Source organism: Cheilinus undulatus, linkage group 3, assembly GCF_018320785.1.
Source record: "Cheilinus undulatus linkage group 3, ASM1832078v1, whole genome shotgun sequence".
NCBI lineage: Eukaryota > Metazoa > Chordata > Actinopteri > Labriformes > Labridae > Cheilinus > Cheilinus undulatus.
The window spans coordinates 40,424,119-40,448,734 of record NC_054867.1 but is presented as its reverse complement, the minus strand read 5'-3'; the positions used below and the strand labels follow the sequence as shown (position 1 = coordinate 40,448,734).

General features: G+C 38.7%; 1 protein-coding gene across 2 annotated transcripts in view; it reads left to right on the top strand.

Annotated features, from left to right (window-relative positions):
• Positions 1-16,036, top strand: part of necab3 (N-terminal EF-hand calcium binding protein 3) — an 87,186-nt gene extending 71,150 nt beyond the window's left edge. For both annotated transcript variants that reach the window (XM_041783507.1, XM_041783506.1), the window contains exons 10-13: positions 720-832; positions 3,215-3,292; positions 7,489-7,580; positions 15,021-16,036. In XM_041783507.1, the coding sequence (XP_041639441.1) occupies positions 720-832; positions 3,215-3,292; positions 7,489-7,580; positions 15,021-15,049 (312 nt within the window). In that variant the 3' untranslated portion in view covers positions 15,050-16,036. The remainder of the gene's footprint in view (positions 1-719; positions 833-3,214; positions 3,293-7,488; positions 7,581-15,020) is intronic.
• The last annotated feature ends 8,580 nt before the right edge of the window (positions 16,037-24,616 follow it).

Genomic DNA, 24,616 nt, shown 5'->3' with positions numbered 1-24,616 from the left:
GTGAAGATGAAATAAAAGTTAATTTGTCTCAAAGAAAATTGTGATGCTGGGTTGCTCCAATCAATTGGTACATAGGAACCTAAACACACATGTAGTGTAAGTGAAATATATAACGCATGAAGTTTATTACAAAGTACCAAGCGGATAAGGGTTAAATTCAAGTTTTTCCTGAAAACAGGATCAAATGAGGCTTAATAAGCTTGCTACATAAAGATAAGTGCAGTAGTAACGCCTTATGATAAAATGGTTTCCTGTCATAATGAGTTAAGTTCTAGGGTTTTTTTTTTCTCAGTTTCTTGACTTGTATTTGGCATTATCTTAGGATAACAAAGCTTGTGTTCCCTTGATAATAGGATAATTCTGTGGTGTTGTAGAAAGCAAAACAGCCCGGTCACTGTGACATGTCATGCTGCCATGGCCAACACTAATGAGGGAAGTAAAAACTATTTCTGTGTTTTGTGCTTTTGCAACTCTGGGGATTTAAAAGTAGGTCGAGACCAGGAGAAACAGCAAAAAGTTACTCATTATTGTGGGAAAATCCATTCTTATATCAGAACAATGCTTATTCTGTTTTATGTTATGTTATTTATATGTTACATGGTCTGGGTTCAAGTCGCAAATGGGAGTAATATCACTGACACAACGCTGTTTTTCTCCTCAGCAGCCAGATGTTGAATGTGTCCTCATTTAATCTCTGTCTTCTGTCTCTCTGCCAACAGAACATCCTGCTGGTTCAGAGGCAGATGTCAGTGACCGATCAAGACCTGGACAACTTCCGGAAAGTTCTCAAAAGCTACATTGATGCCACCTCGGCCCACTCTGACAACCTGCAGTGAGTGTTTGCTTGTATTCAGACAAAGAGACGTGTGTTTAAACGTTGCGTCAGGCTCTGCTGAGGTAACTTGTTTAATGGAGGTAATCATGATTTAAGGATTTAGATTGTCAGCTGTGAGAAAATTGATCGGCAAACTAAAGGAGGAAAGTATAGAGAGCTACCACTGATTTTAGCTGCTATTTACGTTTCATCATTTTTGATCCTCTCACACTGGAGCAGCATTTATTTTAACCCCAGACTGTGAAAGCACACAGCAAATTTACTTAAGTAAAGCTTTCTTAAATTAGATTAAATTTTACTCCTAAAAGTATAACATTTGGCACCAGTCTTAAGTAGAATTTACTCTTCTTCCAGGGTAAGTTTCTTGGATTTTTACACCAAAAAGTGTTTGTCTAACTCTAAATGATGATTATGTACTCCTTCACAAACAAAATAAAAACTGTACTCAATACAAAGTATTACAGAACATAGTTTAATCATTACAGAGCTGCTGTTTACTCAATACAATTTACATTTAATCCGTTCAGAGCTGTTTTTCAGTCCATATGAAATGTTTCCTATACAATGTTAATTTCACTCTGAATTGATTTATGTTGCTCTTCCTATGAAGCTACAGTTTATTCCAAATAGAGAACTGTACTTCTGCTGCCTTTCCACCTGTAAAGGGAGGAACATGTGAGTTTTTTGGCTATAAATCAATAGTTCTAATATTTGAGAAACAATTGTAGCAAACATATGAGGAGTTGCCAGAAGTAGTGCATGAGATGAGGTGGTAAGGTTAAAGGACTAAGAGGAACAACAGTGCAAACAATGATGAGTGTACTGGCTGGTTGTTGGCAGAAGCGCTGGCAGAGAGACGAAGGCACTGTAAAAGATGGGGTGTTAGAAAGGTGTTAGACAAAGCAAAAAAGAAGAAGAATCACTAGCAAAAATTGCTAGATTCAAAGGCTCAAGGAGAGCCAGGTTACCACACTGGAAGGTGAAGTATACTCTGGCATCTGAAGGTTCAGCACAAGGGGATACAAAGGACATCTTAATTGCCAAGGAGCAGATGCAGCTATGAAGCTTAACAGGCTGCAGCAGTGACTGCCCAGTGCTCCTGCCCTCACCAACCACCCTGTAGTGAGGGAGAGATAGAGAGACATCGTCAATATAGGTGATGCTATATTCTACTCTAAATAGATTAATGTTCCCCTTGTATAGAGCTAAATTTGCATTTGAATTTTTTGGCTATATACAAGTATGAGACATTGTGTTCTTATTTTAAAGAAACAGTTGTGGCAAACATATGACGAGGAGCCAGAGCAGGAGTATGACAAGAGGTAGTAAGGTTAAAGGAGTTTATTTCACAAGATCAATATTACAAACGTCAGTGAGTGTACTCCTTGGTGGTTGGCAGAAGCACTAGCAGAGGGATGGAGGCACTGCAAAAGAGGATGACAGAAAGGTGGCAAATAAATCACTATTGAATCATTAGCAGTGCTCCTGCCCTCACCAACCAGCCTGCGGTGGCAAAAACAGACTCTCCAACACAAAAACAATTTAAACAGAGAAACTTAAACAAAAAAATAAAAGAGATCAATTATGACAGCAATGCGCTGAAATAGATTAAACTGCTTGAATATTTGCTCAGGTTTGCAAACTTTAAAAATGTAAACATTTTGCTAAGTTTATGCACACTTAAAAAAAAGACCACAAAATGTGATGCACAAACACTAGAAAATGGTAAATAGATGAAGGCTTTTTACTTTTTCAAGTCATAAAATTAGTTTCTCATAATTAATAACTCAGATTATATTGCCAATAATATAATATCTAAGGATATAAGAATCTGAAACTACACTGCAATGTGTTTCTTGCATTTTACACAAAGGCACATGTTCCAGATGTTCCAGAAGTTCTTTTGTCTCTGAAGCAAGTCAACTTTTGATAAATACAGTAATCCTTTAAGAACTGGCTTAATGTAAACTTGGCACTAATTTAAACACTTTGTGTATGCCATATATTATGAACAAACAAAAGTTTTATTCCATATTAGATTATAAAAAATGATTAACCTCTAGTGTTTCTCAGCCAGCTTTGTCCAATGTGAGTGTTGTGTGGTGGCAGCTGACTCGGGAAAAAAATACTCCCTAGATTCTCCAGTGTACTCATTAAAAATAATATTTTTATTAATTGTCACAAATAGACTGGCTCATGGCACAGGTTGATTTTCTTTTAATGCTTTTTTTGAAGAAGTTTTGCCCCCTGCCTAGTTCTGACATCTCTAAGAAGATTTAAAACTTTTGATGTAATTTATCCTCCCTGAGAGTAAACTCTACTTCACTTTGTATCCTCTTCTTGCCCCACTCCACTTTTTCATCTCCGTCCTGCTGTCAGCGTGTCCGTTCAGAAGCTCCCGGGGAAGTCGTGTTACATAATGTATGAGTTCTGGCAGGACCGCATCTCCTGGATGAGGTCAGTATGGTGTCTTGTGTGTGTGTTTCTGGTGTGTGTATTTGTGGGAGTGTTTGAGTGTCAGAAATTGGCAGACTGTTTGGCACTGTTAACTTTCTGATGAAAATGTTCCCCACCAGTGAAGATGAGCAGATGGCACACCACTCAGTTTGCACACACGCACATTTACACAGCTCTAATGGTGGAAGATAGAATCTGTGCCATGGATCTGTTTTTCGTAACATTTGGCACAGGTGTGATGTTTTTAGGAAAAACATTCTTTTTGAAAAATCTAGTTCCATTCACACCAGTTAGTTTGAGCATCCTTTTTAAAGACTATTAGCCTGGTAGAGAAATAAGTCAACATTACATCTCATTTTGCTGAAAGCAGCCAAGAATGTTGTAGAAATGTAAACATGTGTGATGTTACTTGCAGGCTTTAACCAAATTAGTGTGACAGAAATTACAGTTTGTAATGTATGTATTTCAGTTTTTTTAGATTAGGTTTCAATATTCTTAGTGACATTAATTTACTATCAGCCAAGTCCAGTTGCTTTATTTATATAGCACATTTCAGGGTGAAGGATTCAGGTCTGACATGTTCATCATCAGACTGAAACCAGACTACTGCAGCTTAATTTTTCTATTGGCTTAGCTGGTATCAGCTGATATCATCAACCCCTGTAGAACCAAGTTGCCAAGTGAATATTTTTGTTTATTTTACAGAAAAATAAAAATTAGAATATCACATCCATGTAAGTACTCATACCCTTTACTCAGTAATTATTTCAAGCACCTTTGGTAGCAATTACAGCATCGAGTCTTTTTGAATATGACACTACAATCTGGATTGAGGAATTTCTGCAATTCATCTTTGCAGATCCTCTCAAGCTCATTCAGGTTGGATTGGTACCGTCAATGGACAGCTATTTTCAGATCTCTCCAGTGGTGCTTGATTGGGTTCAGGTCAGGGTTCTTGCTGGGCCACTCTAGGACAGTCACAGAGTTGCCCCTAAGCCACTCCTGTGTTCTTGTGGCTGTGTTTTTAGGGTCATCTTTATGTTGGGAGGTGAACCCTCTGCCCAGTCTGAGGTCCTGAGCACTGCGGAACAGGTTTTTATTGAGTATATCTCTATACTTGGCGCCATTCAGCTTTCCCTCAACCCTTACCAGTCTCCCAATCCCTGCTGCTGACAAACACCCCCACAACATGATGCTGCCACCACCAAGCTTTACTGTTAGAATGGTATTGGGTCTGTGATAAGTGGTGCCCAGTTTCCTCCAGACATAACATTTAGAATTGAGGCCGAACAGTACAATCTTGTTTCTCACTGTCTGAGAGTTCTTCTGATGCTTTTCTGGTGTTTTGCACTTAGGAGAGGTTTCCATCCAGCCAACGTGCCACAAAAGCCAGATTGGTAGAGGTCCTCCTTGAACTTTGTCCCATCTCCACACAGCATCTCTGAAGCTCAGTCATAGTGACCATTGGGTTCTTGGTCGTCTATCTTACTAAGGCCATTCTACCCTGATTGCTCAGTTTGGCTGGACGGCCAGCTCATGGAAGAGTCCTGGTTATGCCAAACTTCTTCCGTTTGAGATACATGGAGGCTATGGTGCTCAGGGACCATCCTGTCTCTGAGCTCTGCAGACAGTTCCTTTGACTTCATGGCTTGGTTCTGATATGCATTGTCAGCTGTGAAGCCTTCTTTAGAGAGGAGTTTGCCTTTCCAAATCATGTCCAATCAATCTCATTTACAACATGTGGACTCCAATCAAGATGTAGAAACACCTCAGCAATGATCAAGAGAAATGGGAGGAACCTGAGCTACATTTCAAATGTTGTTGCAAAGGGTCTGAATACTTATGTTGATGGCAAAAAAAAATTGAAATTCTGTTTTTACCTTGTCATGATGGGGTATTGAGTGTAGATTAACAGGAGAAAATGAATTTAAACCAAGCTACAAACAGGTCATTGCTTTGATGTTCATATCAAACTTTCATCTAATCACTGCCTTTTTATTAACAAGTTTTGGTATTTGGTGGCTCCTAAAGTGTTTTTTCAATAGTGTTGTTTATATATTTTTCTGAACTAAATATAAAGGACTAAACTTTCTATTTTACCACCGATAAAAATAGGCCAATGATTTTGCCACATGGATGACAGGATGGCTGTCAGGAGGTTCGCAAGGATAGCCAAAGAGCTGACCCAGGTCAAACTGACCAGTGGTCACAGAGTCCCTGTTTTCCATTTCTGAAGTCAGTAGTTGCTGTAAGGATGGCCCTCTGGTGACCTTTGTGTGAGCCAGTCTGGGCCAGAGCAGACAGCAGCACAGACCAGAACATTGCCTGTCAGACTGGGCCAGATACTTCCATTATTGAGGCCAGATGCGAGTGCCCCCTTCTATTTTGGACTAATCCTTCTTTATGTTTATATCTGATTTGTTCATCCTGGCTCACTATGACTTTCAGCAAAACTGCTATAAGGTGCCGGAAGCTGTGTAATTTAAACTAGGGAAAAAGAGGAGAAAATTGATGGTTGGTGCTGACAAGCAAGGAATATAAAGCATAAAGTGTTGACACAAAATGAGGCTATGTGCAAATTTGGTTAACATTTTCCACAGTGGAGGGACCAGGTTTTTTGTAGCCAGGAGACAGGATCAGGAGGCTGGACCAGGCAGGGGGACTGGACAGGTATGCTTATTAAGGGTTTTCACAGTGCATTTTTGTGACAGCACACAACAGCTGGCACAGAGGGTGAATCGATTCATCCTCCCGTTAAGCCTCCACAACATTCAGACGACACATGACAGAGGCGTAAATATCTCTCATCTAAACGGCACTGAGAACCTAATGGTGATGATGATGATGATGATGATGATGTGGAGGAGGAGGACAAACAGTAGAAGAAAGGAGCAGGCACCAGTAAAAACACACTGACAGGTACAAGTGCAATGTGCAGGGTTGGGCTGCAGTGAAGATATATTTAGATACTTTAACTTCCCAAATCCCTGCATGCACATACAAGGACATTACAGTTTGGCTTTACTGCAACATTACAATAATTCTATTATTGTAGATTTTGAGATTATTGTCCAAAATTCAAACAGAAGGATGAGAAATTTTCTTGGAATGCTGAAGGATTTTGTTTTAAATTTTAAGAAATTTTCATTAACATTTTTAGGGATGTTCGTATATTTTTGAGTATTTAATTTGAAGTTTCAGAGTAGTTTGCTTTGAATTTTTTTTGTCCTTTAGATCATGGAATTTGGGAGGATTTGCTTATATAAAGTTATGGGAATTTGATTGGAAATTTGGGGATGGGATTTTCTTTGAAATTTGCCTGACTTTTTTTGGAAGTTTAAGGTATTTTTTGGTTTGTTTTCTTGGGTTGAATTAGTCTGGAAATTTTGCAAAATCTTCCATGGAGGTTTGGGGATTATAAATTTTAGGTGGAATTTGCTTTGAAATTTTAAGGAATTTTCATGAAAATTCTAGGGATTTTTTTTAATGTTTGCGGAGATTTGTCTGGATTTTTTTTTACATTGTCCATAGCATTTGGGGATTAAAAATTTTGGTTGAATTTTCAGGGATTGTAAAGGAATTTTTTGTGAAAATGGTATTCTGTAAGCTATTTCAGAAAAGTTTCACTATAACATTTGGGAAATATTTAAGGACATTATGGGGTATTTTGTTGGGATTTAAAAATGAATACATAAATAAATGTCTCAGGATCTTTTTGGTAAGGTCTTTAAAAACTAAGGGAATTTTTAGGGGATTTTTTAATGTTTTTGAAATCTTACTAGTATAATTGGAGGCATGTCTGTGTGTCTGTGTGTCTGTCTGTCTGTCTCAATTTGCACGCCACACCATTGTTCTAATTATCCTTGATACCTCTGAGAAGACTTTCTTGGTGTACTGGTTTGAAACTGGAGCTATAAAAAATCATAAATATTTACAGATTTTTCTGATAAAATTCCAAAATGTTGCACAGATTCATCATTCAGAGACTTCTGTTGTGTTCCATTTACCCTGGAAGTCAGAGCTGGGAATGACGTCTCACCTGAGTTGAGAACATTCCATTTCCTACGAGCTCATCTCTTATAATTTCAAAGAAAATCCTAGGCTGAATTTCTGCACAGTGCATCCCTGATGCACAGATTTTTGTCAAGCCGTCTTTTTCGTTTTTTTAACAATATCTTTGTTGTCCGTCTCTGTAGCTACCTGCAGACCAACAGCAGTAAAGACTTCCAGCGCTGTGTCATTGACATGTTGGAGGATGCTGAAATAGTTTCTACCATGTTGCTCCCAGGTTAGTATGTGTGATTGTGAGTGTATTTGCATGACTACATAAAGTTTCTGATGGAAAATAATGATAATAAAGACTCACAGGCATATATAACTGTTGATTTGTTTGCATAGGACATTGCCTTTCCCCTCCTTTGTTTTATTCAAATGTGTAAATGAGTGTCTGGAGACACATCCTGGTATTTGTCCGCTGTTAGCATTCAGATTGGACCACACGCTGCTTTGGCACAGCGACGGCACATTAGAAAAACATTATTTGGCCGCTGAGATGACGCTAGAAATTCTGACTCTACTGTCTCCCTGGTGGCTCATTGCCTCTGTGATCTGTCATTTCTCTGCTGTTTCAGAGTCATTTGTGATCACACTGTGCCGGGTCACTCAAACAGAGCGTTGCTAACCCCCTCCTGTCAAAAGCAATTCCCTGGCTTTTAAAACATAACTTCAAAAAATAGCCTGCACTGCCTGAAACACAGTTTAAGCATCATGTCAGGGATCTGCTTTCATTCATTACACACAGCATGGTTGGAAATTAAATATTGACTTTACCCTCTTACATTGACATCTCTATCAGTTATCTGCCAATCATCTAGTTTAGCCTGGAGGTAGTTTTCAATAATTGAACACAAGTAAAATGCTGCTTTTGAACAACATGTCTTAATGTGGGTGTTCATTGGTGAGACAAAATCTCTGTACAACTGTACTCTGTATATTTGAATCACTCATTATGTTGGTGTTATGGTGTTTTTTAACGATTTTCCAAATACCTATTCACAGTACAGAAGGCTCATGGCTGATGATCTTCTTCCCCACTTCCAAAAAAGTTGGCACGCTGTGTAAAACATAAATAAAAACAGGAAGCAATGATTTGCACATCTCATAAACTCATATTTTATTCATAATGGAACATTAAAGTTTTTTTCTATTGGTGAAAGGTCTGGACTGCAGGCCAGGTCAGCACTTGGACTGTGAAGCCATGCTGTTGTGTGTGGTTTAGCATTGTCCTGCTGAAATATGCAAGGCCTTCCCTGAAAGACATATCTTGATGGGAGCATATGTTGCTATCAGGCCTCTATATATTTTTTGACATTCATAGAGTTTTTCCAGATGTGTAATTTTCCCACACCGTAGGCACTAATGCAACTTCACCATCAGAGATGCAGGCTTTTGAACTGTGTGCTGATAACAAGCCAGATGTGCCCTCTTCTCTTTAGTCCATGGGAGATGGCATAGTACTTGGTTTCCAAAAAGAATTTCAAATTTTGATTCGTCTGACCACAGAACAGTTTTCCATTTCGCCTCATTTTAAATGAGCTCTGGCCCATAAAGGACAGTGGCATTTCTGGATTGTGTTCACTTATGGCTTCTTCTTTCAATGATACAGCTATATGCACTAGTGCAACCCCATAACATCAGAGTTGCAGGCTTTTAAAGGTCTCTCTCCTCTACATTCCAAAAAGAATTGCACATTTTTTAATTAGAATTTCTTTTTTAAAGAAATTAATTTTTTGTTCAGTAGGGTAGACTAACTGATGTGAAGACAAGCCAGAGTTATACCTCTACAGAACCCTTTCACAAAGACAAAACCCAAAGAGGACACCCCCTGTCTCTGAAGGGACCAATACATTAGTACCAAACAGACAGTGTTGTTTCCTTATAAAGCGTAAAGATAGGAAACATTCAAATCAAGCATTTTCCAGAGGGGTGTCAACATGAGTCTGGTCTGCTCGACAGTCGTGACCCCTAGGGGAAGGTTTATGTTGCCACTGTAAGAGGCTAAATACTGCTAGTGCTGTGATAATGGGGATTATTATTATATTATTATAATAGGGTATAGTCTTTATTATGATATTAATGAGTAATACTGGTCTGTTGTAATACCCCACAACAGAAAGTATAGTCCAGAACTGCCCTCTTTCTCAAGTGTCTTAAGATAACTTCAGCTATGAGTTGGCGCTATACAAAGATTGACTGGTTGATTGATTGACTGTAAAAAAAAAATCTTATATATGATACTAGGTATTGCTGCATGTTGAAATGAGCTGATTCTGGTGTCTTGCTCACATTGAACAGATCAAATGTGTTATATAGGAGCAAACATGGCAAAAACCTTGCCTTCCATCTGTAACATTTGCATGTAGCAAATAAGATCAGCATGCACTAATCTGTCTACTTGGCAGCGACGCTTCCATCTGACGCACATATCTTATTTTCTCATCGTCACGTCATCGACTCCTCAGCAGGACTGATCGGCACATGGCTGAGTGGCGTGAATCACTGCAGTGCAGGCTATGACATGACTCCTCTATGGCTCATCTTGACATTCGATGAGTTCGTTGCAGCTTTCTTGATCTGCCGGAGAGAGCCAGGGCACCATCATGATATGTGTGTTAATTATTACTTCTGCATCTCTTAGTTCACTGGAGGTGTACAGCTGGTGATTCAGCTGTGTGGGCTGAACGTTTGATGAAAGGTTACCATATGTGGTTGTTTACTTTGATGTATGTGACTACAATGTACGCATACTGACAAGTTCAGGCTTAACAGCTCTGGTGTAAATAAAGAAATTGCTTCACACGCATTAGGTGTGAACAGGCAGAAAAGACAGAAAAAATCTTAACTCAGTGTATGGAGTAATGGAGCACTGCAGCTTTTCCACGTGTGTATATGTATGATAAATGAAGTGGGAATTGCAAAATGCCAGTATGATACCATACATTATAATGTGCCTTGATGGGTGGCTCATGATAATGATGACATTATGATACAGAGATTCAAATACAACCGATTCATTGCAATAGCATATGATATCTAAAGAACACAAAATGCACCTGAGGGTAAGGTGCAGGGCACCTTTATATTAGATTTATTTATGAATTTAAAGGCTGACAGCATTAATGTATTAATAGAAATCAGATCAAATCTGATATTAGTTTTAATGTTTCTTTAAGTGCGTGCTGTTGTTTACACCATAGTATAGCTACCTCAGCAAACTGCTGCTGGATTCCACTCCCTTTATCAGATCTTTACTACCACAGTGGTGGAATAAACACTTAGCGCTGCTCCTTTGGATGTCTAATTTCCAGGGGTGAAGCGAAATTTGTATTCAAAACAATGGCCACAAGTGTGTTATAGTGCACTGCTCAGGCTCCACTACAACATTCCAGTCTTTGTCCACATAAGCTAGGGTTTCATAGCATTAAACAACATATCAGATGTTTAAACTGAGACATTTTACCATTTAATTTCATAGCTAATTTTGAATTTGATGGCAACAACACATCTCAAAAAAGTATAGACAGGGTAAGAAAAGCTGGAAAACTAAGCGGTTCTACCGAAAATCACCTGGAGGAGTAATTTGCACCTGATAAGGATAATGGGCAACAGGTCAGCAACAAGATTGGGCATAAAAGGATCATTTTAGACAGGCAGAGTCTCTCAGAGGTAAAGATGGACAGAGCAGTGTTAGTTTCTTCGACGAAAACAATGACTAAAAATGTTCATCGACAGCCTTTTTTGAAGTTAAGTTTTTGTAATGATGACTAAAACGATGCTAATATGTAATTTAGATATTCAAAACCCACTTTATTTCCCCACTGTGGGTAAATCTGTCAAAATATATGCATCTGTATCTATTCTGCCTTTTAGCTGTTGAAATCAGGGATCCTAGGTTTGGCACTGTGCATAAAACACACTACCATGACTGACAATACAATACAATACAATAACTTTATTTATTTGTTGACTTGGTATCAGATTTAGGCAAGAGAATACATGCTTGTGCTAAAGCTTTATTGTCAGCTCCGATGACCCAGCTGTTTATTAGCAATGTGTGATGATGAACTGGGGAAGGGCCAAGGGGTAGAAATGGGATTGGCCCTAAAACTATAAAGGGTAGATTTGACTGAAATATGACTAAAACTAAAAGGCATTTTAATCTAAAGACTGAGACTAAAATTTAAAAAAAATAGCTGTCAAAATCAAGACTGGATCACAGGTTCACTGACAGGTTCCAATAACCTTCTGAAGATTTTCTGGAAAGTCCTGCCCTGCCCAAACACTTTTTATGGGAGCTTCCATAATATATCCATGCAGTGGTTATATGGGTATCCAGTCAGGTGTTTCCTGCTGACAGGGCTTTATGTTCAAAACTTTTAGGGTCCTTCAATTTTCAACCCACAGACATTAGAGACAGCACAATTACACACTCCACACTGTTGTCTTGAGTGTTAACTTAGAAGTTACTTCAACCTGCATTTATCACGCCAAGCTTATCTTTTTTTTGCTTTATTTCCTTTCTGCTCTTTTAACAAATTTCATCAGCATCAACTTTGACAAAGATGCTACAGTAACATTGCCTGTGTTTTGAGGTGTTTCTCAACATCTTGTTGTTGTGTCAGAGGATTCACGTGAGGTGAAGCTCATTGATGATGACGTGTCTAGCAGCATTTATCCTGACCTGCATGTGATGAAACTATTTTCTATTCCTCTGTATGTTCTTCTCCATTCTGAAGTTCCTGTTGTGATTATGTGGAACTATATATAGCATAGATATGAAGGAAAATGCTCTCATTATGGTATTGTATGGTGAACTTTGTCCTTCTTTTTACGTCACATCTCGCCCCAAGAGACCCCCCCCCCCACAGGAACAGTCTCCTGCTTTAAGGTGGTTGTTTGAACAACCAGATCAAGAAGATTACAGGGGCAGCCTGTAGAAATTTTCCTGAAATTTTAATGAGTGCATATGAGAAAATGACTATTTTCATATCTCATTCGTTCCTGTTATCCCACCGCCTTCTTCCTTTTCACCCACCATCTTCAAGCTCTTTGGGCAATTGGCAATTCACTTCCATTCAGTTATCCTCGTTTGTGTCAGAGGTGTCACTGTGATGATGCTGTGAAGTCTAATTGACAGGGAAATCAATTCAGTGCACATTTTCGTCAATCAAAATACTTATTTGTAGTACTACATGTTTAAAATATGTTGTCTTAATCCTCCTGGGTAAAGGTTAATATGTATATAAAAGACTATGATAAAAACAATGTGTTACTAATGTGAGGGAGGAGAAATATACTGTGTCACCATTGTTGATGCTGTTTCCTGTGCTGCTTCCTTTCTCAGTCCATTATTCCCGGTGTAATAGCTGTTAAGCTGCTTACACGGCTGCGCTGAGGCATCCCCTGTTTTTCTCACAAAGAGACATCATTAGTATGTTATTCTGCTCAGAGTCAAAGATGAGTTTGGCTGCTGAGGCGACCACAATGCGCTGATTGGGAGGCAGAGGAGTTTATGGCACACATCAGAAGCTCGGCAAGGAGAGGACTCTGGAATCAATAATAGAAAAATAAAACATTCATCTGCTTCTTGCTGCAGCTATTAGTTTCTCAGCTGCTGACAGTCTCAGAGTGATTTTTTTTTCTTTGGAAGATCTTTACTCAGCAGCAGCCAAGAGTCTTAAGATTGTGGTAATTTTATATTTATCTTTATTCGATCGCATAGAAGTTGCTCGGAGCTTAAGTGAGTGCTATGGTGAGAGGGGCTCAAGGTTAAACACTCTTCAAATCTTGTAGAAGACTTGAAAACAGAAAAACAAACCTGTATGTGATTTTACTGACAGTCTTCACATGGGGGTCATTTACAGATGTCGCCAAACTAAGAATAAAAGCAAAACGCCATCTCATAATACTGCTTTGTTCAAGGCTATTAACCCTTTATGGGCACTCATTGAACAATGTATTATTTTACTTTTGTTCCATATATTCAACTTTTCATTATGATATTGAAAATAATGGTCACTTTTTCTTCTCTCTTGGGTCCTAGGGAGGCTCTGCTTTTCTTTGGTATATGCAGGGAGGCTCCAAGGAAAAATGGTTGGGAAACACTGGTATAAGTAATAGTGGTACCACCAGTTTTATCAGTTTTAATGTCTGAATTAATTTCAGCAGAAATAAGGCTCAAAGTAAAAATAAAAACGGATATAAAACACATAAGTATAATAAAACTATTGTTAATATTTACAACAGGCCTTAAATCACACCCATTTGATAATTACACCTTGATTTTTTTGAATTAATTTGTCAAATTTACCGTTGGATCACGTTTTAATTTTTTTTTTAGGTTTTTTTACAAACCTGAGGCAACATCCAACTACACTGTTGAGTACCGTTAGCCTACATTGTAGTAACTTATTTGTCAAGGAAATACCCTTAGTATGGCTCACAAGTATGTCTTAATATACACATTTTACACCAGTGGTTCTCAACTGGTCCTTAGGACCCACCGGCCTATGTTACGACAGATCGCAACCCAAGTTTAAAAAAAAAAAATTTAATAACACATGTTTAGAAAATTCAATATGTTGCAGTTCGGAGCATGATTGGACCAAAACACCTGATATAAAAAAAGAAAAGTGACAAAACTGACAAATTTCATACCCTCTTTCCCCATCATTATGTGTCAATTTTTGCCAATTTTCCAGAGAACTTATATTACTTTATTATCATGTGAAAAGTGGCCATTTATTTAAAGAACAGGATATAAATTCTTTGAAATATTGATCAAACATTTATATTTACCCAATTTCATACTAAAACAGGGTAGAATAAAAGGTATCTATGCATGTCCAATAAGGACTTCAGGACTTTTGCCACCATTTTTGTCAGACACCTTGTCGCGACCCACTGAAAACTTCTCCGTAACCCACTTTTGGGTGCCGACCCACCAGTTGAGAACCACCCTAAGCTGGTGTATGTCCAAATATGGTTTCTCCATTTTTCACACTAGTTGTCGTTGTTCCCAAATGCTTCCACTTTCTAAAAATAATAGAGTTCACAAATGTCACAAACCATCTTATTGCAAAGGTGGCATCCATCACAGTACCATGCTGGAAGTCACTGGGCTCTTCAGAACGACACATTTTGTATCACAAATGTTTGTAAAGGTAGACTACATGGTTAGGTGCTTGATTTTATACACCTGTGGCAACAGATCTGATTGAAACACCTGAATTTAGTCATTAACAGGTGTGGCCAAATACTTCTCCATGTCCATAGGGTGCTCATACAGTCTATTGTTTTAACTTTCAATCAGCTATTTAACACAAAATTTACCATCCATTGCCCAAACATCCAACCCAGACTGTGATATGACCAAACAATATTATGGTCCATAAACCTGCTGTACTGTTTAGATAACGCTGATTTTCCTACACTTAACTTGCTTTAATTGCTGCTGTCCCTAAAGGGAGTAAATTATTATCACACTTGTATTTTTGCTCATTGTTTAGCCAATAATCTGGAACATTGGAGCTTGACGAAATGTAAGATTAATGATTTTTAAACGTACCCTGATACTCCCCTCAGGAGTCATACTTTTCCTTGAGTCTTGAAGCGGAATGATTTGATGTGACCTAACACTCTGTCTCTCTCTCCATGTATGTCTCCTCAGCGTCCTGGTGGATTATGACTAACAACTAACCCCTGGATGTCACATCCACTGCCTACACTGTCACACGGACAAAGACACGCTGGCGCTCCATCCTTCCCACCCACACGCACACACAAAACGGATTCACGGACGCACACACATGCACAGGGGAATTCATCCATCCGAGTTTGAAAGCAACAGGAGACTGAGACAATGGCGTCATCCCGCTTTCTCCAGCAGCATCTTTTAATATTCCTCTGACTGCGAATGCTCATTATTGTGCCGCTTGTATCAAAAGGGATAGTCGCACCCTATAGCCAATCTACGCACTTGAAAGTGACGGATTCACTGCAACACAAAGCAATCTTACTGAAGGTTTTTTTTTTTTTAACAACTCTATCTTTCACTTGCGTAATCGTCTCCTCTCTCTTGCAGTGTTTTTCTGATAATTATGCCAGTGGACAAACCATCCAAAACATGCTAGAATAGGCTATAGAGCAAATCCAATTGGATTCAAAACAACCATGGCAGTGGTGTTTTGTGCGTTTGATGAGTTGTTTACTGTAGAATACAGTTTGAAAAAAGCAGGGGAGGAGGAGATGAAGGTTTACTGCAGCTGAAACATGCATGCTGATGACTGTGAAACTTTCCTTTCTATCCTGGCTGTATATGTTGTATTATATATGCTGTAGCACTGTTTTTCTTTCCTTTAGCTATCCTACTGTCATGTGCACAGAATGCCAAAAAGGTAACCTACATCAGCCTAGGCATTAACCTATTGCTAGATATGTTAGTGATTAGTATGAGTTGCCTTTCTTAATTTTCAGCATTGAGGACATTTTTTGTCTCTTATGTAAGAGTATCAAAAAATAATGTGTTAAATAGGGGATAATGTTTGTGGGGGAGATTTATTGTATCACTAAGTTATCAAGAGGAACTATATTTAATGTATGATGCATTTATTTTGATCAGAGTGTATCCCATGTGTAAATATAAAGAGTGTATTCATAATTCTGTTGTGTTTTGGTTCTGTGTCGTATGCCATCAATTGTAAACAAACTAAAAAGCAACTTTAATAAAACCATTAAAGCTTGTAACTGTTTGCTTTGCCAAACTAATATGACTTTAAATCCTTATTTTTGGACATATCAGCCTCTTTCACCCAAGCACTTCACTCCTGGAAATGCCGTTATTCAAGAAGGGCGCATATGTTGGTACAAAAGCAGAATTTTTCAGCTTGACTTTTTCCAGCCAGCATTTGAAAAAAAAAAAGTCAACAGGAAGTCAGGATTATCCAAAGTGTGACTGGTGTGAATCAGTCGAGTCAAGCCCCCCACTTGTGTCTTACTAAAGCGGATCCCCCCCAGGACCCCACCAAAAGTGATGATCATTTCAGTCTGAATTGTTTAATTGATAATTTGCCCTTTTTTGGCAATCAACTTCATATTTTTTCTTTTACGTTTCATCAGAATAGGCCCGCACCGACTTGCTTTTATGAAGAGACCTCTGTCTATAGGCTCATGTATACATTTGAACTGCATACAGATACAGACAGACCTTTCTGTCCATACTCTGTGTTCATTTTTTCAGTTTTTCATCCGTTTTCTTGAAGCCAATGGTTACAGATCAAAAGTGCAATACCGCCGTCAATTGGGGGCAGTGTTGAGCAAAATAGCCAACAGTTCAACCCAGAGTAACAGACACAGCGAAGAAGACACATTTAAAAGAACTTAATGCCATTTCTGAGGAAATATAAACCGAATAATGAGTGAGTTATTTGAAAATACAAACATATCAATGATGTTAGCTCACCTGGGCACAAAGACAGACAGCTATAAGAGCATAACTGAGAAGAGGACTGACCGTTCTCGAATCATGGAACAGATGGAGCAGCATCAAAGTAGCTCGGTGAGAGACGGCGACCTCTAGTGGATTAGTTTTTCAATGTCCACTCCAGCATGTCAGTACAAGGGTATTGACGGTTGTAAAGTTCAAAATGCCTGTGTAGAGCATAAATGAAATAAAATTTTGACAACCTTTGAGCAGATCCCTATTGAGACCTTAAGCATCCATTTGAGTGGGCTCAGGGCCCCGGCTGGGAACCGGGAATTTAGAGGATCACCGAACTGTTCATCGCACTTTCTCTCTATCTCTCTCTGTACATCACACTGGATCTTCAATTTAACCTTCTGAGACCAATGTTGTTGTATACAACAAGAAGAGACAGGTTATTTAAAGTTACTAAACTTTTGAACCATAAATCATAGCCACTTACCATTTTTCCTCGCAAACCCTCTGTTTTGCTATCTGTGACTTCATAGCTCTTATGGAGACTTCCCCAGTGAGCCTGGAACCTGAAACTAGCAGCTAATACTACCCACCATATCCTCTATTTTGTATCCCACAATGCATTGTCACTGGGCTCTGTCAATCAATGGCAGGCTGTTTCATTGCTGCGTCATACTTCGTCAAACTGCACTTCATCACACTTAGAACCTGAAGACAGCCTGAATAGCTCAAAATGGAGAGAAAGAGAGAGGCTGTGATGCAGCCCTCTGTGTCACAGCAGACAGGAACGACTTTAAACAACGGCACAAATAATGCTAATACAAGGAAGTGCAGGGACTTTTTGTAAAAGTGTGAATATTTTGAAGACTTTTTGTCATAGAATGATTTTTTCATCAGTTTTGCCACTTTCTAAACCTTTTTGCCACCTTTGACTTATTTTTATTGCCACTTTAACCCTTTTTTGCCACCTTTACCACTTTGACTGTGGCTCTTGCAAAGGTATTTTTCAGCAATTTGGCTCTTTGGTTGAGCAGGATTGAGTAACACTGGCTTAGAATAAGACTTCAAATGCCATCCTGCATATGGGTCAAGCATTTCCCTCAACTCCCACACACAAATCTCTGTGGAGGACAAGTGTGACAAGGCAACTGAGGAAAATGTAAGGGGCAGAATTATTCAATTCTAAAGTGCCATGAGCGTATTCGTGAAACACATGGTATATCTTAAAGTGCAAAGATTGCTTCCAAAGCATTTTGACACTGTGGTAATTTCCAGGGTTTACAGATAAAAGCAGTAGAGTAATTAAAAGAAAAGTACATCCTAAGACTTAAAAGCTTTGTAGGATTGTATCTAGGTTAGCCCAAGGATCATGTCCCTCATAGTCATTTGGTCCAACAAGGGCATGAAAAAGTATTGATCGAATCTGTTCAATGCATACCTAATAAGTCTGAACTAAATTGGAGTAAGAAGAAGGAATTCAAATTAATACGCCAAGCAAGCCAAGAAAAAAATGCCTGAAGACAGGTTCACAATTAAAGATCAAAGAAACATGTCCCTCCATTCCTGTCTGTAATTGTGTTCGTTGGTTTTCTGTCAGCTTTCAGTTCCCTGCAGAGCTTTGAAATAAGCACTTGAATTTGTTTAAGGTTTCTCTGGATCAAACACGATTATCCAGCTGTGTGGGCAGGGTGCAGGAGGATACTGAGACCTAGTTACAGACTTCACTGCACCACCGGTTCCCAACCATATGTACCTTTGGACTCAAAACAGGGTGCATATTTTTATCAGCTGTGGGCAGTCATATCAAACTGTGACTTTAAAGATGAGGCATCAAACAAAAAATACATTAGTGTTATTGAATTGTGCCTGTTTTTCTTTGTCACCTCGTAATTTGCTCGCAGGGAAAATTTCAGGTCTGGAGCCACTGTGTTGCATCATAAATCATACACATGCGGGCTTTTATCTCTCAAAAGGTACATCAGAGGGTTTATAACACAAACCTAGCCACGAGCACAGCAGCACACAGACCAATACTTTGAATTCTGCATGCACCTGGTGTTCATAGTGTGAAATGATCTTTGGGCATACACAAGTCTCAACAGAAGTCTGTTCATGTTTCCTTTATCCATGTGCAATGAGATCAATCCTAGTTGTAAACTCTATTCTCTCTGTATAGCAATAAAATGTGCCTCAAACACTCAGTTATGACCGAAACACAACCCTGCTGAAACTGTTGCAAATTCAAACACGTACTTGGCAGTTGGCGCATGGTTGCGCTGATTGCTGGGGCTGTAATATTTGATTGCATGATTGAGACTGGCGAAATGAAGCTCAAACTCACACCTGTGTGTACCCACACCTCCTGTTCCTCATCTGTTCTTCAAAACACTTGTGCATGGCTGCTTTTTCCACTACAGATGGAGAGGATTTTTACATCACAGCAAGTTATGAGGAACAGAAACCTAAACCTAAAGTGCTGTTTAAAGGTAGTTATTTCCAGTTGATATCAGAAAAAGGAAAGTAAAGAAAACTGGGCTTCATTCAAGATTTTTTCTTAAATTTATTCATAAGTTTTACCACAGTATGGGCAAGCTGTGCTGCACTGCTCCACCCTGTGCACCTCTGCTGCTTACTTAATTTTTTTAATTGACAAGTCTTTATAATAAAAACTTAACTCTATATATTCACTGATAAGAAAATCATTTTTCTGATTCCGTGGATGAATTTCACACATTGATGGAGAAAAGCTGTTTTAAAGTTGCGAAGCCTTCTGCTGTTATGACCTGAGCAACAGGCAAAATATTTTGGAAGCATCCCGCAGTGCAAGGCTGGAATACACGGCCAATTTTGAAGTCTATGACTGATGGATAGGCTTGTGCAGCATCAGTAGTAATGTGGTTTTTGTACTGGGCTGTTGTGATGAAAAAGGAGCTGAGCCTGAAGGAAACGCTTTTGATTTACCAGTCCTATTTCAGTCCAACAGTCAGTCACAGCCATGAGCTTTTGGTAGCGTCTGAGCAAAGATCGAGTATACAAGCAGTGGAGAAGAGTTTCCTCTAGAGGATGGCTGGGCTCGGCCTTAGAGACAGGGTGAGGAGCTCAGACACCCGGAGGGAGCTGGGAGGGGAGCCAGTGCTCCTTTGAATTGAAAAGAGCCAGTTGAGGGGATTTAGACATCTAAATGGGATGCCTCCAGGGCGCCTCCCTGTGGGTATGTTGGGTATCCCTCCCAGAGCTCAGCAGAGGGACATTATATCCCTGCCTCTGACTCACCCAGGAGGAGAACTATGCTAGAAACAGGGATGTCTTAGTCAACTTGTCCAGACTGCTGTTACTTTGAGCTGGATGGGTAATGGATAGAAGGATAGAGCGTAAAAAACAATGCAAGATGAATACAGCCACAACATTCATTCAGGATTCAAACACCTGGAAATTTGCTGCTGAGATAGCAGTATCATAACAGAATAAGTGCAAATCATCATAAAGCGTTAAATGCATGGATAGAAACTACAGAAGAACATTTTGACTTAGAGTTTTTAAGTAAAATGACTGTGGTGTGGTTAATAGCAACAGAATCAACATGACTATGTAAGAGGTAAACTCTACACTAACATGACATTTAGAAGTTTTGGAAGCTAGTATTTTTCACTGAAATAACATTATTGTAAAAGGTTAATTCTAAATATGAAGAAACTCAGTTTTGATGATATATTTTGATTCTTCTGAAGTTGGGTTGTACTATGAGGTACTTGGCAATTGAAGTTAGCCACAAGACATTTTAGTCTGCACTGCCCCTTTAAGGAGGGAGTGTTCAAGAAAGCTAGGCTATACTGTACAACAGACAGGTACAGTAACTCCATGCTATTTGGTCAATTTGCGGTTAAGCAGGGCCAGAAAACAATTTTGGCATTAAGGTCTGCTATGCAGAACATTTTTGAAGGCCTCTGTGTTTGCACTTCTTAGTGATGAAAATATAAAACTGTGTTTTATCGACTCAGTGTTGATCAGTTGTTCGGGTCTGCAGGATTGGAAGAAATAACAACAAAATATAAATAAACGATTCTGACATGCCTAGATACGAGGGGAAACCTTTATGACCCGGAGCACACAGAGGAGCAACTTCAGCAGATGGAGACTGAGTGGGCCGATGGAGAGAAAACTGGTGAGCAGTAAAAATGAAATTGTAAGATTAGAAAATCAACATATAATTTTGCCATTTATTTCAAAATTATTCTTTATCTCATAATTATTATTTTCTTCTTATAAGTTTATGATTTTAATATCTGATGATTTTGACTTTTGAATTCATATTTATGCCTTTTTTCTCAAAATTATGATTTTTTTCTCATAATTTTGAGTTTTTTATATCATAATAATACATTTTTATCTCATAATTTGACTTTTTAACTCATAACAATGACTTTTTATCTCTTATTACTTTTTGTTTCATAATTATGACTTTTTAACTCATAATTTCGACTTTTTCTCATAATTTGACTTTTTTTTATAATTGTGACTTTTATATATCATATTTAGGACTTTTTTAATCTCATAACTATGACTTTTCAACTCAAAGTTATAACTTTTTATCTCATAATTATAGCTTTTTTTAATCTCACAATTGAGACTTTTTTTTAACCATAATTTCTTTCTTTCTTTCGTATTTTTATCTCATATTTTTGAATTTTTTTATCTCATAACTGTCTTTATATCCTAGAATTTTGACTTTTTCTTATAATTTGACTTTTTTGTCTTATAATTATTCCTTTTTAATCTCATTATTACGACTTTTTTGTCATAATTTGACTTTTTGTCTCATATTTACAACTTTTTTAATCTCATATTTATGACTTTTTTCTCATAATTTTGACTTTTTTCTCATTATTTCAGCTTTTTATCTCATAATTATGACTTTTAAAAAACCTTTTAAACTGTAGGTAAAAATGTTTGATATTGCATACTTTTGTGTCTCTCTCAATTGTGCAGAGCAGCACCATTGCACCGTAACATTGCAGTATAATGTGACGTGGTTCGTAATGATATGGAAAATGAGTTTTCTTTATTGTTAGAAATTTTCAGACAGACCCCCTTCACTGCACAGAGTATGCAACATCAATATGACAAGACTCTTAATCGGGCTGTAATAACATAGAAAATATGTTTGGGTTTAAGAAAAGCTTTCTTTAAGAGTTTATTTCTGTCATAAATTATAAAATCAAACCTCAGAGACTCTGAGCAAACATATCTAGCTTGCTGTAACCTCTTAGTGTAGATACTAGATAGAAAATCCTCTCCCTCTATAGGTGATGTTCTCCATCAAGCATGGCCACACTGTTCACCCTGATTTATTGTACATCTGGGAGATACAGCAGGGATTAACTCTTCCACTCGCTCTTACATTATTGCACACAATGTACAGATTCTTCCCTGCTGCAGCTGCTGGATGAAAAATGTTTGTTCTGAGACCACTGAGGAATGTATTATTCTCTCAAATATCACACTGGAGTCTCTGGAGATTCGTCTTGCAGTGACGTGTATAGACATGATGCTGGAACAGCAAATGATCCCATGAATTCATGCCATAGTGTGAATATAAAAAAGTCTGAATGGTATACGTCTGCTCTCTTTCTATAGGAAAAGGTTATAAATTTATTCATTTCCTGATGCTGACATTTTTTTCTTCTTGCTGAAGGAAAGTGGGACATCGATGAAAAGCCAAAGTCAAGGTTTGAACCTTGTACATTTATTTCAAATGGTACATTTCTCTGAAAAACACTCCCACTGCTGCTTTAGCTACAGAGAATATACAAGTATAAGCCTTTTCTTTTATTCTCCTTCAGGCAGGTGCCCTTGGCTGTGTTATGTGCAAACACATCTCATCATTTCAGAGTGCCAAAGGTCGTGGCTGAGGTGACAAAACAACATCTGTTGTCCCATATCCCTCCTCCCTGTAGCTTTTCTCTGGGCTGGGTTACTTTATTGTGCAGAAGGCATCTAAAGTCAAAGCTTGTGTCATCTGCCTGTGTTTGTGCCAGAGTATAAAAGGTGGTGAGAAGAGGAGCTGACAGGAAGCCTTCAAGGATGTCATCAACCTAGAGATACTAAATGTTTTCAGTTTAAAATGTCTGTTTTTTCTCAGCTAGCCAACATCATTGTCAAGCTTACCTTTTAGATGATTATGCATATGCATCAGTGCTAAAAGTCTCACATTTAATGACTTGGGATCACCTGGGTGCAGTGAATGTGTCCCAAAGACATCTCTGCCTGGAAGGTCCAGTCACTGGGTTATCAGTATTCCTGGCTACCATTACACCATGAAGACAAAGGAACACTCCAAGCAACATAGCAAAAAGGTTGTTAACAAGTCAGGAGATAGACACAAAAACATTTTCCAAGGCACTAAACATCCACTAGAGTTCAGTTAAATCCATCATCAAGAAATGGAGGGAATATGGTGCATGTTTTAATCTGCCTAGATCAGGCTGTCCCCACTAGTGACTGTGCAAGAAGGAGACTAATGAGCAAGACCACCAAGACACCTATGACTACTCTGAAGGAGTTACAAGCTTCAGCAGCTGAGATAAGAGAGCCTCTGCATACAACAACTGTTGCCTGGGTTCTCCACCAGCCAAAGCTTTATGGGAGAGAGGCAAAGAGAAAGCCACTGTTGAGGAAAACTCAGCTTAAATCTGGACTAGAGTTCAGCAAAGGCATGTTGGAGACTCCGTTGTCAAGTGTGAGAAAGTTCTTTGGTCTAATGAGACCAAAATAGTGATTTTGGCCAGCAGACAGGACACTACTAGTATGTTTGGCAGACTCCAAATGCTGCACATGACCAAATACACCATCCACACTGTGAAGCACAGTGTTGGCAGCATCATGCTGTGGGGATGCTTCTTGGCCGACTTGTAAAGGTAGAGGGTAAAATGAATGCAAAATACAGAAGATTGTTTTTCCAGCTAGACATTGACCCAGGGCATACAGAGAAAACTACACTGAAATGGTGTAAAGATGACAAGGTGAATGTTTGGGAGTGGCGGGGTCAATGTCCAGGCATCAGTCCAATAGAGAATTTGTGGCTGGACTACTCCTGATCCCCATGCATCCTGACAGAGCCTGAGCAGTTTTGCAAAGAAGAATGGAGTAAAATTGCAGTGTCCAGATGTGCAAGCCTTAGTAAGGCCTATCCACACAGACTCAGTGCTGTGATTGCAGCCAAAGGTGCTTCTACTTAATATGGACTTAAGAACCCTGTAAAGTGAAATCCAAAGTTTTTGTCTTAACACACAAGATATACTGGAGTATGGTTGCTGTAAACATGTGAAAACACTGAGATCTAAAAGTGACTAGATTCTGGATTTGGACTGTTAAAAAGTTTTTCACCTCTTTCCTGGCTTGGTTCCATGTGGGCGGGGCCAATATGTGGGCTCATGATGTTATGAGCACACGGCAGGGAATGACCCCACCCCTTTAACACTACAGTATAAAATCACTCAGCAGTTCATCTCAGTACAGTCTGTTGTTAGCTGATGTCGCTGCCTTTACTGAAAGAAAACAGTCAGTTAAATGCTGTTTTCTTGTTCATTGTGAGGAAAATTTGTCAAATCTATCAGCCAAATGGATCTATGGATCATTTAAAGCATCGTAACAGAGATTTGAGACAGAAAATGGACTTTGTCTCTTCTCTGGCACAGAGTGGGCGTGGCTTTAGCTTATCAATAGACACGCCCACAGTATCCTGGAGCAGATTTTCATAAACTTAGAGATGTTTTAGTTGACTGAAATTTGATTTAGAGGTTCATAACACAGTGACCTATCATATAACAAAC